We start from the raw sequence: 15,890 nt of genomic DNA on the forward strand, positions 1-15,890 counted from the left end.
GTATATCTTTCAATCTAGTGTAGCAGGGTGCCAAGATTCTATGGGGCCCTTTTACTAAGCTGCGTAAATGTCTACATGCGCCCAATGCATGCCAAAATGGAGTTACCACGTGGCTCTTGCCGTAATTTCATTTTTGACATGCGTCTGATATGCATGTCCGAAAAAATAATTTTTATTTTTGGATGTGCGTATTGGACGCACGCCAAGTGGTATTTGACGTGTGTAAGTCATTACCGCCCGGTTACCGCATGAGACTTTACCGCTAGGTCAATGGCTGGCGGTAAGGTCTTAGACCCATAATGGATGTGTGGCAATTTTCATTTTGCTGCACGTCCATTTTTGGTAAAAATTTTAAAAAGGCATTTTTTTACAGGTGCGCTGAAAAATGATTCTTCGCGCACCTAAGACACATGTCTACACTACCGCAGGCCATTTGTCAGTGTGCCTTTGTAAAAGGGCCACTATATCATTAGTGTTGCAGACAGAACATTCTGGCCCCTGCTCAAGAAAGCAGCTGCCAATCAAAGGGTAACAGTATGTGGTACAATCAGAGACTTTGGTCAAATAAGATTCAAATAGGAGTTTTATGACAGGAGTATAAAATCCAGTTACAGGGGAGAAGCCATGTCCTTCATCCCCAAGACGGGGTCCAGAGAGGGATCTAGCTACAAATGAAGTAGAGTAGCAGTGAGTGAGGAATCCTACCCAGGGGCCCAGCAAAATCTTAGCTTCTCATTCAAGGGACAAAAGAGTAGGAACAGTAATTATAGTGGTTTCCAGTCTGTTATTCAACTGTCCCTTGGAGCTTGAAGAAAAAGACTGAAGAGTTCCCATTTTGCAGTAAACTGTTCAGAGAGTGAGTTTGAGCCACAGCTGGTCTTCCAAAGAACAGGATGCCCTAAGACAGAAGAGGCCAGTAGCAGGGACACTGCTTCCCAAACTTAGTCAGAGAAGAGTAAAGGTCAAAGCTGCCATCTGTAAACCCTATTCTGGGAAGAAGCTGATGGCTGCAAACCGTGACATTGGTGAGCACCAACTTCCTATCTCTGTCAGGGGATAATTCATACTCTCAGGGAATAGATATTCAGCCCACAGCGGTGCCTGGACACTGGCATTGAATATCTGGGTTTATGCAGCCACCTATCTCATAATGTGGTTAAGTGCAATATTCAGCAATTAGAAACATAGAAAAATGTAGGCAGATAAAGACCATCAGGCTAATTTTTGAAAGAGAAGGGCACCCATCTTTCAACACATCGGAAGATGGGCGTCCTTCTTACAGGGTCGCCCAAATCGGCATAATCGAAAGCTGATTTTGGGCGTCCCCAACTGCTTTCCATCGCAGGGATGACCAAAGTTCCCGGGGGCATGTCGGAAGTGTAGTGAAGGCGAGACTTGGGTGTACCTAACATATGGGCGTCGTCGACCCATAATAAAAAAAAAAGGGGGTGCGTCCCTGACGAGTACTTGGACGACTTTACTTTGTCCTTTTTTTGTTACGACCAAGCCATGAAAAGGTGCCCAAACTGACCAGATGACCACCGGAGGAAATCAGGGATGCCTCCCCATACTCCCCCAGTGGTCACTAACCCCCTCCCACCCTCAAAAAAATAGTTTAAAAATATTTTTTGCCAGCCTCAAATGTCATACTCAGCTCCATCGCAGCAGTATGCAGGTCCCTGGAGCAGTTTTAGTGGGTGTAGTACACTTCAGGCAGGCAGACCCAGGCCCATCCCCCCCTCCTGTTACATTTGTGGTGGTAAATGTGAGCCCTTCAAAACCCACCAGAAACCCACTGTACCCACATCTAGGTGCCCCCCTTCACCCGTAAGGGCTATGGTAGTGGTGTACAGTTGTGGGTAGTGGGGTTTGGGAGGGTCAGCACACAAGGTAAGGGAGCTATGTACCTGGGAGCAATTTATGAAGTCCACTGCAGTGCCCCCTAGGTTGCCCAGTTGGTGTCCTGGCATGTCAGGGGGACCAGTGCACTATGAATGCTGGCTCCTCCCATGACCCAAATGGCTTGCATTTGGCCGGTTTTGAGATGGCCAGCCTCGGTTTCCATTATCGGCGAAAACCGAGGTCAGCCACCTCTAAGTCCGGCGATCTCAACATTTAGGCTTGGATTTGGTCATTTCTGAGATGGGCGTCCTTAGTTTCCATTATCTTCGAAAATCAGAAATGACCAAGTCTAAGGACGACCATCTCTAGGGACGATCTTTATGTCTTGATTTGTGCGTCCCCGACCGTATTAACGAAACAAAAGATGGACGCCCATCTTGTTTCGATAATACGGGCTTCCACGCCCCTTCACCGGGACGTCCTCAGGAAAACGTGGGCACCCCTTTTGATTATGCCCCTCCATATATCCAATCCAGTCTTCCCCTCCATGCCACTATTCTCCCTGTCACTCCCTTAGAGATCCTATGTTCTTATCCCAAGCTCTCTTGAATTCAGATACTGTTTTTATCTCCATCACTTCCACCAGGAGGCTGTTTCATTAATTTACCACCCTTTCCATGAAGAAGTATTTCCTCAAGTTACATATAAGTCTATCCACTTTCACCTTCATCTTGTGCCCCCTCATTCCAGAGTTTCCTTTCAATTGAAAGATACTCGACTCCTGTGCATTTATTGCCACACATCTTTCCTCTTCCACTTTTCTACAGTTTAGGGATCATTTTTAAAAGAGAAAAACGTTTAAAAAGTGGCATTTAGACATTTTGCTTGCCAAAATGTTCAAATCGCTATTTTCGAAACCCATTTTCTAAACATTTTGCTATGCAGTTCATCCACATTGCATTCAAATCACAAGGGGGCATGTCAGGGGCATGTTGGGGGGTAGTGTTTGGGTGTTCCTAAGACTTGGACGTTATTCAGCCTTAATGAAAGAAAACAAAAACATCCAGGGCTACAATTGAGATGTTTTGGTCTAGACCTGTTTTTATCACAACTAAGTCACAGAAAGGTGACCCAAATGAATAAATAACCACTGGAGGGATTGAGGCATGACCCCCTTTCTCCCCCAGTGGTCACTGACCCCTTCCCATCCCCCAAATAAGTGAATGAAATAGTACATACCAACCTCTATGATAGCTGTACCCACATATAGGTGACACCTGCAGCCATAAGGGTTACTGTTGTGATGTATAGTTGAGCACAATAGGGTTTTAGGTGGGTTTTGGAGGGCTCACCATACAATATAAGAGGGTAATGATGAGATATGTACCTGGGACATTTTATGTGAAGTCCACTGTAGTGTCCCCTAGGGTGCCCCAATACTCTGCTGGGATGCCTGTGTGGTCAGTCTACTGCCATGATTTTTGGGTTTCTGCCAGGTACTTGTGACCTGGCTTGGCCACTGTTTGGGAAAACAGGATACTGGGCTAGATGGACCATTGGTCTGACCCAGTATGGCTACTCTTATGCAACAATGCTGGCTCCTCCTACATCCCAATGGCTTGATTTTGTGCATTTTTCACTTGGACTTTTTTTTTTTTCAAAAATGGTACAAAAGATAGACACACTAAGTACAACAACGTCTAGGAAATGGCCAATAAAAAATAGATTTTTCCGGTTCAAAAATGATCACGTTCACTACTCGATTTTTGGACATTTTGGAAACATTATCCAAAGTCAGATTTAGACTTCATATTGAAAATGCCCTTCTTTATCACAAAGACCACTGGCCATTTTAGTAGCCACCCTCTAGAATGACTCCATCGTGCTTATATCTTTTTGAAGGTGAGATCTCCAGAATTGTACACAATATTCTAAATAAGGGTCTCATCAGAGTCTTATACAGGAGTATCATCAGCTCCTTTTTCTTACTGGACGTTCCTCTTGCTATGCATCCAAGAATCCTTCTAGCTTTCACTGTCGCCTTTTCTACCTGTTTAGCCACCTTAAGATCATCACATATGATCACACCCAAGTCTCGCTCCTCTTTCATGCACAAAATTTCATTACTCCCTAAACTGTACTGTTCCCTTGGGTTTTTGCAGCCTAAATCCATGACCCTGCATTGTTTATCATTAAATCTTAGCTGCTAAATTCCAGACCATTCCTCTAGCTTCACTAAGTCCTTCCTCGTGTTAGCCACACCATCAGGGATGTCTACCCTATTGCAGATTTTGGCATCATCCACAAAGAGGCAAACCTTACCAGACAGCCCTTCAGCAATATTGCTTTCAAAAATGTTTTAAAAATATGGCCCAAGAACCAACCCTTGGGTCACACCTTTTCATCAGAATGAGCTTGCTTTATCACTATCCTCTTTCGCCTTTCACTCAACCAGTTCCTAACCCAGTCAGTCACGTTAGGGCTTATACTGAGGGCACTTAGTTTATTTATTAGTCATATATACGGGACTTTGCTAAAATCTAAATACACCACATCTAGAGCTCTCCCTTGATCCAATAATCAGATTTGTCTGCCTCTAGTGAAACTATGTTGCCTCGGGTCCTGCAATCCATTGGATTCCAAAAACTTTACTATTCTCTATTTTAAAAGCATTTCTATTAATTTATTTATTGCAGAAGTTAGACTTACTGACCTGTAGTTCCCAACCTTTTCCTTACTTCCACTTTTGTGGAGGGGACCACATCTGCTCTTTTCCAGTCCTCCACATAAGCACACCATATAAAGAGAGGACTGACTTTTTTGTGGACCAATTTAAACGCTAAAGCTTGGGGTCCTTTTACTAAGGTGCGCTGAAAAATGGCCAAAGGTTTGCCTGCTTTGTGAAATGTACATTTTTTTCTATTCTATTTTGCAGAGTACAGAAGAAAATACATTTCTGTTTTTCTTACAGAGTCTGGCTTTCTTGAAGAGATCTATATTTCAGTTTTTGTGGACATTTTTGTGGTTCCCTATTTTGTATCACATGTGGGTCTGTCTGTGTTTTGCATATGTGACTGAGGTGACGGATTCTGCTAGCATGTAGTGTTTTGTGTAGGAATGTGTAACAATCCAGCTTGTTGCAGTTTTCCAGTAGCAGGTATATTGGTGCTCTAGGGTCCACTGTAATATTTATAGCACTGTCTTTTCATAGGTGGGTTAGGTCTGATGTGTGTTAAGTTTTCTGTATAGGTTTTGAGTGTCTTTTTGTAGGGTTCTGTGTTATTTCATAAAGTGTCTGGCCCTATTGTTTTTGATATGCTGGCTTCATATTCAGCATTTTAGTCTGGTACGTGTGTGCTTGTTTTTTTGTTTTTTTGTTTTTAAGTAACAGAAGGGAGAGTCCAAAAGTACACAGATCCAGACAGCAAAATAAAGCTGTGCTTTATTTTGCTGTTTTTTTTTTTTAAATAGCCATGATGAATATGTATGAGATGTATATATTCAAATAGATATGCAAATATATGAATCCACACCCCTTGCCCCCCCCCCCCCAATGAAACAGCTAAACTATGCCCATGGGGTGGGAGTGGAACATTGTAGGGGGTTGGGGGGATTTCTTCATGGCAGTAAGCTGGGGGGAGGGGAGACGGAAGAAGAGGGCATTGTCAGGGAGATGGGAAGGGGATCAGGGGGATTTAAAAGGGAAAAACTTTATGCAGGTGCCATCAGATATTTAGTGCCAGCATCTGTATAGTTAAGCAGGCAGAATTAGTTCAGATTTTGAGCTGTCTTATAGTTTCCTACTTAGCTTTGCGGGTGCTGGCACTGAATATTACTGGCACCTGCCTAATTGCTGGCTTCTCCCCAGTGCCGCCCCCTGTATCACCCCTGACCTACCCATTTTTTAATGGGCAGCTAGAGGCGATTTCCCACAGCACTGCCCAGTTTAGTGCCACTAAATATCAGGGATTAGACAGCCCCAGGTGATTTAAGTGAGCAGGACCCTCTCCTGCCCGCTTAAATCATTTTGAATATTGGCTGGAGAGTTTTTAAGCTCCACATGTCTTCTAAAATTAGCCCACGTCTGTCTCAGAAATTTGGCAAAATCTAGTCCAAGTGTGGAAATGGCACAGGATGGCACTTTCTATGCCGACTAAACTGTGAATGTTATTTTTCTCTATAAACTTAATCTAACATTCCACTTTCATAAATAATAATTATTTTATTGCACAAATAAGTAGATGCTCTCTTAAATGCCATAAATATAAACTGGAATAAGCAGTTATATAAGACGTAACACTAAGTTGTACCATATCGTTGATACATGACGACACATTGTAAAAACATGCTCATAAGAGGTTAGGGGTCCTTTTACTAAGGTGCACTGAAAAATGGCTTGCAGTAGTGTATGCACGAGTTTTGGGCATGCACCAATCCATTTTTCATTGCACCTGTAAAAAAGGCCCCTTTTTATTTTTGCCGAAAATGGGCGTGCGGCAAAATCAAAATGGCAATGCGTCCATTTTGGGTCTGCGACCTTACCGCCAACCATTGACCTAGTGGTAAAGAGTCACATGGTAACCGGATGGTAATGGCCTATGTGTGTCCGATACATGCATCCAAAAATAAAAATTATTTTTTGGACGTGCTTATTGGACGCGCGCCAAAAATGAAATTACCACAAGAGCAACACGGTAGCCGAGCAGTAACTCCATTTTGGCACACGTTGGGCATGCATAGATGCTTACGAGGCTTAGTAAAAGGACCCCTCAATTTCCTGAGCATCCAGCATGCACATTCACTACTATGATCAAATGGTCATCTTATCCCACCACAGACTTACAACTGAGAGGGCCTATTCATGTAAAGTAATATAAGATTTGCCTTCTTGTAAACTGTCTCATAGTGTAATCTACCTTTTTTTAGCTCAGCTGATATCCACAGGGCTATGTTGGCTGCCAAATGTCTATTAACCACATATTAAAACATGTATATTATTGTTCTTCTTACACAGGTGCAAACTGCAAAGTGAAGGACGCAATGCCTTGTAACTTAACTGGTCATTATTTAGCTGAACATTATCCAGGGTTTATGGACTGTATCTGTAAAGAAGATACTTCATGCAATATAAAAAGAATGTTTGGTAAACAGTGCGCTCTCAAGGAAGGTAAATAATATATAAGGAGATAAAGCATTGAACAGTTGGTATTTTGATTGCTTCTAAAAGCATATAATAAGAACCTGATAAAGATTCTTTATTATAAGAAGGCAGACATAAAGGAAAGCTGTATATGTTTAGGAGGATTTATTCTTATATAATTTGAACTTTTTAACAAATAAGACTTTTGTTTGTTGAATTCAGGATGTGCAGCACCATGCTTGCTTATTATAAAGATGGATCTCAATAATAGTATTACTTTGTATTTACACATTGGCTTGCATACAAATGGACTTTATAAAATGTTAGTTTTTATGTGGTGGTTTGCTTAGTAAGCCCATAGGAATAGAAACAGAGACAAGAATTGTTCATCATTTATTTGTGATGGGGTTAGTAGGACCCAGATATCTGAGGAATCAAGTTAGCATAAAAGATAGGTTTTAAGTTTAATTTTTAACCAGAGTGAACTGGAATCTTGGACATCAGATGGCAGCATATTCCAGAAAAGTGTGACTTAATCTTAATTATATGTCTTTTTCTGTGATCCGACTAGGATATCGGCAGAATACCAACATCTATAAATAAAGAATGTGCTAATAATGAAAAGGCATGGTAACAAGTTGTTTCATGTTGCAGCACAAAGTAGTATATGACATTTAGGCACCTGATTCAAAACAGCATGGTAAGCACTTACCAGTTGAATTAACACACAGTAACTATCAGTGCACAGCCATAACAACATTTACCACAGGGCCGGGACACACAGATGATAATTTTATGATAGAGCGCCTAGGTTCAGTGAGCAAGAACATGCCTAGGGGTATGTTTTCTAAGGTGCACTATAGGCGCGTTAGCATTTTTAACACGCATTAATGGTTGACGCGCATTAAACGCTAATGTACCCATAGACATGTACACAAAACATACAAAATTATCAACAACTGTTGCAAAATATTACAAATCTTTATTAAATACTTTCCTTTAACATTACTGTTTATCTATTGTTATCTGAAATCCTCAATCACTTTCAAATGCAATCACTCATATGAAACACGTTCAACTATATAAAATCATATTATTACTTATACAAATGATTCATCAACCCTGAATGGTTGTATCACACACAATTCTTGAGATTTAAATAATTATATATCTGTTAAACCATTCTGCAACACTGTTATTGGTAGGAATGTGCTACTTTCCCACACCAAACATTATAACGTCTTTAGAGCATGTTAATGGTTCATCCAAGTGCTTCAATAGTCCCACATCATGCTTATGTCTCTTCTCTTATGGGTTCTTGTTATTTTCCCCAAAATGTTTGAAGCACTTCTGACTCAAACTGATCCATATAGCTTCATCCTCCACAACAAGCTCTAATATGGAATGTTCTTCAATTATGTGGCCATAATCAACACAGGATAGATGCTTTGTATTCTTTTATACAAAATATTTTCTTCGTCAGGCACTACACCGTGTCCTTACAATGAATCACTCTCGTTTCCTCTGTCCATTGAGGCAACCTCATTCAGACCCTACACGATCATGTTTCGCTTTTTAAAGCGTCTTCAGCGGTCATTAAATCGGCTCTACCAGGTTGTCGAGCACTCAACAGTATCCGATGTGCTGGTCGTAACGTCTACAAGAATGCCCACACATGCGCATAGAAATGTATAGGCACATTAGCATTTAACGTGCTTTAACTTTAAAGGTGCGTTAAAAAGGCTAACGCACCTTAGTAAACATACCCCGGTTGGTGCTATTTAAAGGCACACAGGTGCTTCTATGAATTTATAAAATACCAATGCTTCAAGCTTTCTTCCAATGGATCCTTTTCTCCATTTTTAAAGCACTTATGGGGGTCTTTTACTAAGCCACTGTAGTGTTTTTAGCTTGTGGTAGTAAGTGCTGGTGAGTAGGAATATAATAGGCACCTTGGTGTTTACGACCAGCTGATTTCTACCAGGAGCAAAAAGCATTACCACAGTTTAGTAAAAGACCCCCTATAAGCACTGGCAAATTAGCATAAACACTGGCATGTTAAATGCACAATATTAATAAGGAAGGCACATTAGAAGCAGGAAAACTGTGAGGGCGTCAGTTGGACCACTAGATCATCACAGAGTAAAAAGAGCACTCAGAAAGAACAAGGCAATAGTGGAGAGACACAATGAATTTTTTGCTTTGTTCTTTAATGAAGAATATATAAAGGAGCTATCCATGCCAGAAATTGTATTTAAAGGTGGTGATTCACAGGAACCAAAACAAAATGTGAGTCTTCAAGATGTAACAGACTAAACTGACAAGTTAAAAAGCAGCAAATCACCCCAGAGTACTGTTTATGTTTATTAAAATGTATAGTCTGCTGTATCCAACAATCACATCAGGTTACAACCAAAACATACATAACAAAAACACAATATCATAAACTTGTATAGACAAAAAGATTACTAGAATGTCAATTCAGAGTGTTAATATATCTATCTGGTAACATAAATATTTCACCCTAAGAGGTGAAATAAGCAAGTGAAAATACATAAGTCTTAAACCTCTTATTAAATTCTGCGGTATTAGTAACTAATCACAGATTCAGAGGTAATGCATTCCAAAGTATAGAACCTACAACATAAAAAATCCATTCCCAAGTCTCACAAAGTCAGACCTGTTTCTGACTTGGAATATCCAATAAACATTGGTTCATTGATCATAGAGCTTGAGCTGGTTTGTATATACTTCATGATAATGTTATCACATCAGGGACTTCATTATTAAGGGCTTTATGTATGAAGAAGGCACTCGCACATGGCTTCTGAAAGTTACAGAACACTGGGTAGAGTCCGTACCGGATTCTGTAGGGTGACATCACCCATATGCGAGAGAGAATGACCTACTTGCCCTCAAAGAAAATTTCCACATGCGCTTTGCCATTATTCATACATTTATTTGGCTTTCACAAAGTGCAATACAATACCCAGGCAAAATGCAGTATAATTAGCAGCATAATTATGCAAATCAATTCATTACTTATCAATGTAAAATGGATGAAGCTGGTATAGTTACATTTTTTTTGCATTAAAGTTTTATAATTTGTAGGAACATTACCACAAAAAAGACAGTGCATGTACGATATGTAAATGGCGTAGTGTTGTGATAAAGATATTTTCATTTTTGTGCTATTCCTAAGGAACTCTCAGCAAATTAGTATATTACAGTGGTGGAAATAAGTATTTGATCCCTTGCTGATTTTGTAAGTTTGCCCACTGACAAAGACATGAGCAGCCCATAATTGAAGGGTAGGTTATTGGTAACAGTGAGAGATAGCACATCACAAATTAAATCCGGAAAATCACATTGTGGAAAGTATATGAATTTATTTGCATTCTGCAGAGGGAAATAAGTATTTAATCCCTCTGGCAAACAAGACCTAATACTTGGTGGCAAAACCCTTGTTGGCAAGCACAGCGGTCAGACGTCTTCTGTAGTTGATGATGAGGTTTGCACACATGTCAGGAGGAATTTTGGTCCACTCCTCTTTGCAGATCATCTCTAAATCATTAAGAGTTCTGGGCTGTCGCTTGGCAACTCGCAGCTTCAGCTCCCTCCATAAGTTTTCAATGGGATTAAGGTCTGGTGACTGGCTAGGCCACTCCATGACCCTAATGTGCTTCTTCCTGAGCCACTCCTTTGTTGCCTTGGCTGTATGTTTTGGGTCATTGTCGTGCTGGAAGACCCAGCCACGACCCATTTTTAAGGCCCTGGCGGAGGGAAGGAGGTTGTCACTCAGAATTGTACGGTACATGGCCCCATCCATTCTCCCATTGATGCGGTGAAGTAGTCCTGTGCCCTTAGCAGAGAAACACCCCCAAAACATAACATTTCCACCTCCATGCTTGACAGTGGGGACGGTGTTCTTTGGGTCATAGGCAGCATTTCTCTTCCTCCAAACACGGCGAGTTGAGTTCATGCCAAAGAGCTCAATTTTTGTCTCATCTGACCACAGCACCTTCTCCCAATCACTCTCGGCATCATCCAGGTGTTCACTGGCAAACTTCAGACGGGCCGTCACATGTGCCTTCCGGAGCAGGGGGACCTTGCGGGCACTGCAGGATTGCAATCCGTTATGTCGTAATGTGTTACCAATGGTTTTTCGTGGTGACAGTGGTCCCAGCTGCCTTGAGATCATTGACAAGTTCCCCCCTTGTAGTTGTAGGGTGATTTCTAACCTTCCTCATGATCAAGGATACCCCACGAGGTGAGATTTTGCGTGGAGCCCCAGATCTTTGTCGATTGACAGTCATTTTGTACTTCTTCCATTTTCTTACTATGGCACCAACAGTTGTCTCCTTCTCGCCCAGCGTCTTACTGATGGTTTTGTAGCCCATTCCAGCCTTGTGCAGGTGTATGATCTTGTCCCTGACATCCTTAGACAGCTCCTTGCTCTTGGCCATTTTGTAGAGGTTAGAGTCTGACTGATTCACTGAGTCTGTGGACAGGTGTCTTTCATACAGGTGACCATTGCCGACAGCTGTCTGTCATGCAGGTAACGAGTTGATTTGGAGCATCTACCTGGTCTGTAGGGGCCAGATCTCTTACTGGTTGGTGGGGGATCAAATACTTATTTCCCTCTGCAGAATGCAAATAAATTCATATACTTTCCACAATGTGATTTTCCGGATTTAATTTGTGATGTGCTATCTCTCACTGTTACCAATAACCTACCCTTCAATTATGGGCTGCTCATGTCTTTGTCAGTGGGCAAACTTACAAAATCAGCAAGGGATCAAATACTTATTTCCACCACTGTAACTCCTATTTGATGTAATGGGGGGGGGGGGGGTGTAATGTTCTTAAGCCATATTATTTGCCCCTTAGAGCTCTGATACAGCTTCTTTTGCTCTACCATGGTGATATTTAGGTCACTGTGGGTTACAAAGTAATAAGATGTAAAAACATGCAAATGCATATAAATCTGCTCATTACTATTTAAAAAACTGTAACATGACTTGCAGTGTGTGCTTATAGGCAGAAAATCATTGTATTTTGGCTGGGGTTGTTTTACTGTGCCGGGTGCTTTGGCCCTTAAAGCCACAGTTCAGTGCTCCTCAGCCAGAGTCTATAGAGCCTGTGCAATCTCCCCATTCCCCCCACAAAGGACTCTCCCAAAAGGGCCTACCAGTAGATTCCTTGGTGGTCTAGTGGTCTTGCATTACTATCATTAGGAGTCATGTTTCCCTAGTAGTATGAGACTGTTAGGGCACCATTTTGGAGATGGCACCAGCCAGGGCAGGAGTGATAGGGGATTGCTCCTATCCAAAGTAGAGAGTTGCACGGGGACAAAAATCTAACCCTGACAGTTTTTGCATTGCAAGAAACTCAAAACAAAAGACAGAGAGATAATTTAAGCCAGAATGGTATGGTAGTGGTACCTATTAAATTCTAGTGGTCAGCTCCTTCTCCTTCCCTCAACAACCCCCCCCCCCCAAAAAAAAAAAACAACCTAATTCTGCTCCGTCTCCTTCCCCAAATCTTCTCCCTATAAGTTCAATGCTGATCCTGCTCCTTACCTGAACCCGTCTTCCACAAGTCTAATGCTGCTTATTCCTCTCCTTCCCTGACTACCCCCCCCCCCCCCCCCACATGTCCAATGCTGCTTTCTCTTTCTCTTTTTCCTCCTCCCTCCTCTCCTCGGTCTGTGAAACCTGCGATCTGCCGACCCTTGCAGCATTAACAGGCTGTCTGGGCCAGCATCGGATCCTTCCGTCTGCCGCGTCCTCCCCTGTGACAAAAACTTCCTATGTATGCAGGGGTGGGACCCGACAGAGAGAAGGATCCGGAACCAGCCTAGGCTGCCTGTTAACGCTGCAGGGGCAGACAGACAATGCAGGTTTAATGGACCGAGGAGGGAGAAAAGAAAGCAGCGTTGGACTCGGGTGGGGGGGGGGGGGAAGAGGGAAGGAGACAGAGAGGGGCATAATCGAAAGGGACTCCCACGTTTTCCTGGGGACATCCTCGCAAAACGTCCCGGTGGAGGGGTGGGGAATCCCGTATTATCGAAACAAGATGGACGTCCATCTTTCGTTTTGATAATATGGTCGGGAACGCCCAAATCTTGACATTTAGGTCGTCCTTAGAGATGGTCGTCCTTGGACTTGGTTGTTTCTGATTTTCGGTGATAATGGAAACCAAGGACGCCCATCTCAGAAACGACCAAATGCAAGCCCTTTGGTCATGGGAGGAGCCAGCATTCGTAGTGCAGTGGTCCCCCTGACATGCCAGGACACCAACCGGGCACCCTAGGGGGCACTGCAGTGGATTCCCAAATTGCTCCCAGGTACATAGCTCCCTTACCTTGTGTGCTGAGCCCCCCAACTCCCCCCCCCAAAAAAAAAAACCCCACTACCCACAACTGTACACCATTACCATAGCCCTTACAGATGAAGGGGGGCACCTAGATGTGGGTACAGTGGGTTTCTGGTGGGTTTTGGAGAGATCACATTTACCACCTCAAGTGTAACAGGTGTGGGAGGGGGGATGGGCCTTGGTCTGCCTGCCTGAAGTGCACTGCACCCACTAAAACTGCTCAAGGGACCTGCATACTGCTGTGATGGACCTTAGTATGACATTTGAGACTGGCTCAAAATATTTTTAAAGATGTTTTTTGAGGGTGGGAGGGGATTAGTGACCACTGGGGGAGTAAGGGGAGATGATCCCCGATTCTCTTTGGTGGTCATCTGGTCAGTTTGGGCACCTTTTCGTGACTTGGTCGTAAGAAAAACAGGACCAGGTAAAGTCGTCCAAGTGCTCGTCAGGGACGCCCTTTTTTTTCCCATTATGGGTCAAGGACACCCATGTGTTACGCATGCCCAAGTCCCGCCTTCGCTATGCCTCCGACACGCCCCCATGAACTTTGGTTGTCCCCACGACGGAAAGCAGTTGCGGACGCCCAAAATTGGCTTTCGATTATTCCGATTTGGGCGACCCTGTGAGAAGGACGCCCGTCTTCTGATTTGTGTCGAAAGATGGGAGTCCTGCTCTTTTGAAAATGAGCCTGAGAGAGAGCAGTACTGGTCTGTGCAGCAGGAAAGGAGAGAGAGAGACATGCTGCACAATTTTTTTTAAAGAAAAACACTGGTATAAGGTGAGAGCGAGGCTGGCTACGCTTCCACGGGAACTCTGCAGGAACTGCTTCTGTTTCAATGGTAGTCCCATGGCCCCAAAGAGGATTCCCACAAACTCCATTCCTGTACAGGTCTCTAGTCCAAAATCAAACTAGACCACCAGGGAAACTACTTTATGGAGGTGGGGCCTTTTTTTTGGGGGGGGGAGCTTGATAGGGTGTGGGAGGAAGTTATTGGGGTGGGGGGATGGCACAGACTCTGCAGTCTCTGGCCTTGGAGCATCGGGCTGTGGTTCTGAGGCCCAGTACTCCTGAGCCTTGTGAGGTGGCAGCTTGGATGTGCATTAAATAACATTTAGACTTGTATATAGCATACTTATCTAATTTTATAAAGCCAGGATATACACATCCAAATCACAAATATTTGTTTATTGCATAGGGGCATGGTCTGGGCATATTTTGGACAGGACTAGAGTAGGGCACTGCACATTTCATTATAAATTAATACTAATTCAATCATCACCTGATACTTGCTAAAGGGGCTCTCTGTAGAGCATACCCAGTAGCTCAAGCCACAAATGATATAAGTGCCTTTGGCATTTCTAATAGAGAATTTGGCAAGGGATGTTTCAAATATATAAAATCTTTATTAAAAAATTCAGTAAAAAAGATTTATGCATGGAGAGGTTTTTTGACTTATGAAGAAGCTCGCCAGAAGTTTGCATTCAAAAAATTGATTTTCAAATAGTGAACTCTGTGCAGTGAGGCATTCACATCGAGAATGTTATATGTGAATGCCGAGCAACTGAAGTCTTTTCCTCCCATTTAAAAGCGTATTTGAGAGAGTTTCAATTTCTATACGTAGATAGTGGAATTATAAATTAATACATATTAAGCTGATTGGAGCACCTTAAAATGGTAACACATATTATTTGTTTTAGAATTTAACAGCTGCTTTCAGAATTCTAGGTTGTATAAAGGTACTTGTTTTGTACAACACTCTACTAGAGGGGTTAGAGGATGCTGTCCCTTTAATCTCCTAGTGTTGTTTGCCCCTCTCCCCTCCAAAAATGATTCTGAAAAATAGTAGGCTCCTTGACAACTTGGGGAATGATAGATGTGTAAGTTTCTAAAATTGCACATCTATAATCTGGAGCACATACTTGAAATACCAATGTACACATTTATGTGCCAGCACATGCATGTGTATGTTGTGTGCTGGTCCACTGATATTTTAGACATTGACACTTATAAAATGGGTGCTGCCACTGCAAGTAACTGGTGCATATAGGCCCATAACACTCAGAGCTGGAACCCACTCACCCTCAGATCCCTCTCCCACCCTCTCATGCCCCACCCTTAATGTGCTATAAAGGTTCACAACACCACCTTAGAGTAACAAAAGGTTGCAGCTTTGTTTATTAATACATATATGGCAATAGAACAATTCAACCCAAACTACATATAACACCTTCTTAACAAACTCTGTTCCCCATTCACCCAGCCTCTCGCCTTGTCAGCAGAGCAGCCAAATTCTTTGTGATCACCTTGAAGCATCCCTTAGCCCCACCCTGGAGCAGGCATGGATCTCTAGGTCTGTTTACCCAGGTCACCTGACTCAATAGTAAATCTCATGGCTCATATCCTATGAGCCAGAGTCTCTGTAGCTTGGGTAAGTGTCCGCTACAACAAAGGCTTCCACCCCTGCTACCATGACCGAGGCCCAGAGCATCAGCACCTGAGGGGTGGGTGGGCGGCAAAGCCACCTCTGAG

The 15,890-nt window shown here is 42.8% G+C and overlaps 1 protein-coding gene across 1 annotated transcript in view; it reads left to right on the forward strand.

Annotated features, from left to right (window-relative positions):
• GFRAL (GDNF family receptor alpha like) overlaps nucleotides 1-15,890 on the forward strand; it is a 118,118-nt gene that overhangs the window by 47,173 nt on the left and 55,055 nt on the right. The window contains exon 3 of the mRNA XM_030195613.1: nucleotides 6,857-7,009. Within this exon, the coding sequence (XP_030051473.1) occupies nucleotides 6,857-7,009 (153 nt within the window). The remainder of the gene's footprint in view (nucleotides 1-6,856; nucleotides 7,010-15,890) is intronic.

The sequence above is a fragment of the Microcaecilia unicolor genome, chromosome 3, assembly GCF_901765095.1.
Source record: "Microcaecilia unicolor chromosome 3, aMicUni1.1, whole genome shotgun sequence".
Lineage (NCBI taxonomy): Eukaryota > Metazoa > Chordata > Amphibia > Gymnophiona > Siphonopidae > Microcaecilia > Microcaecilia unicolor.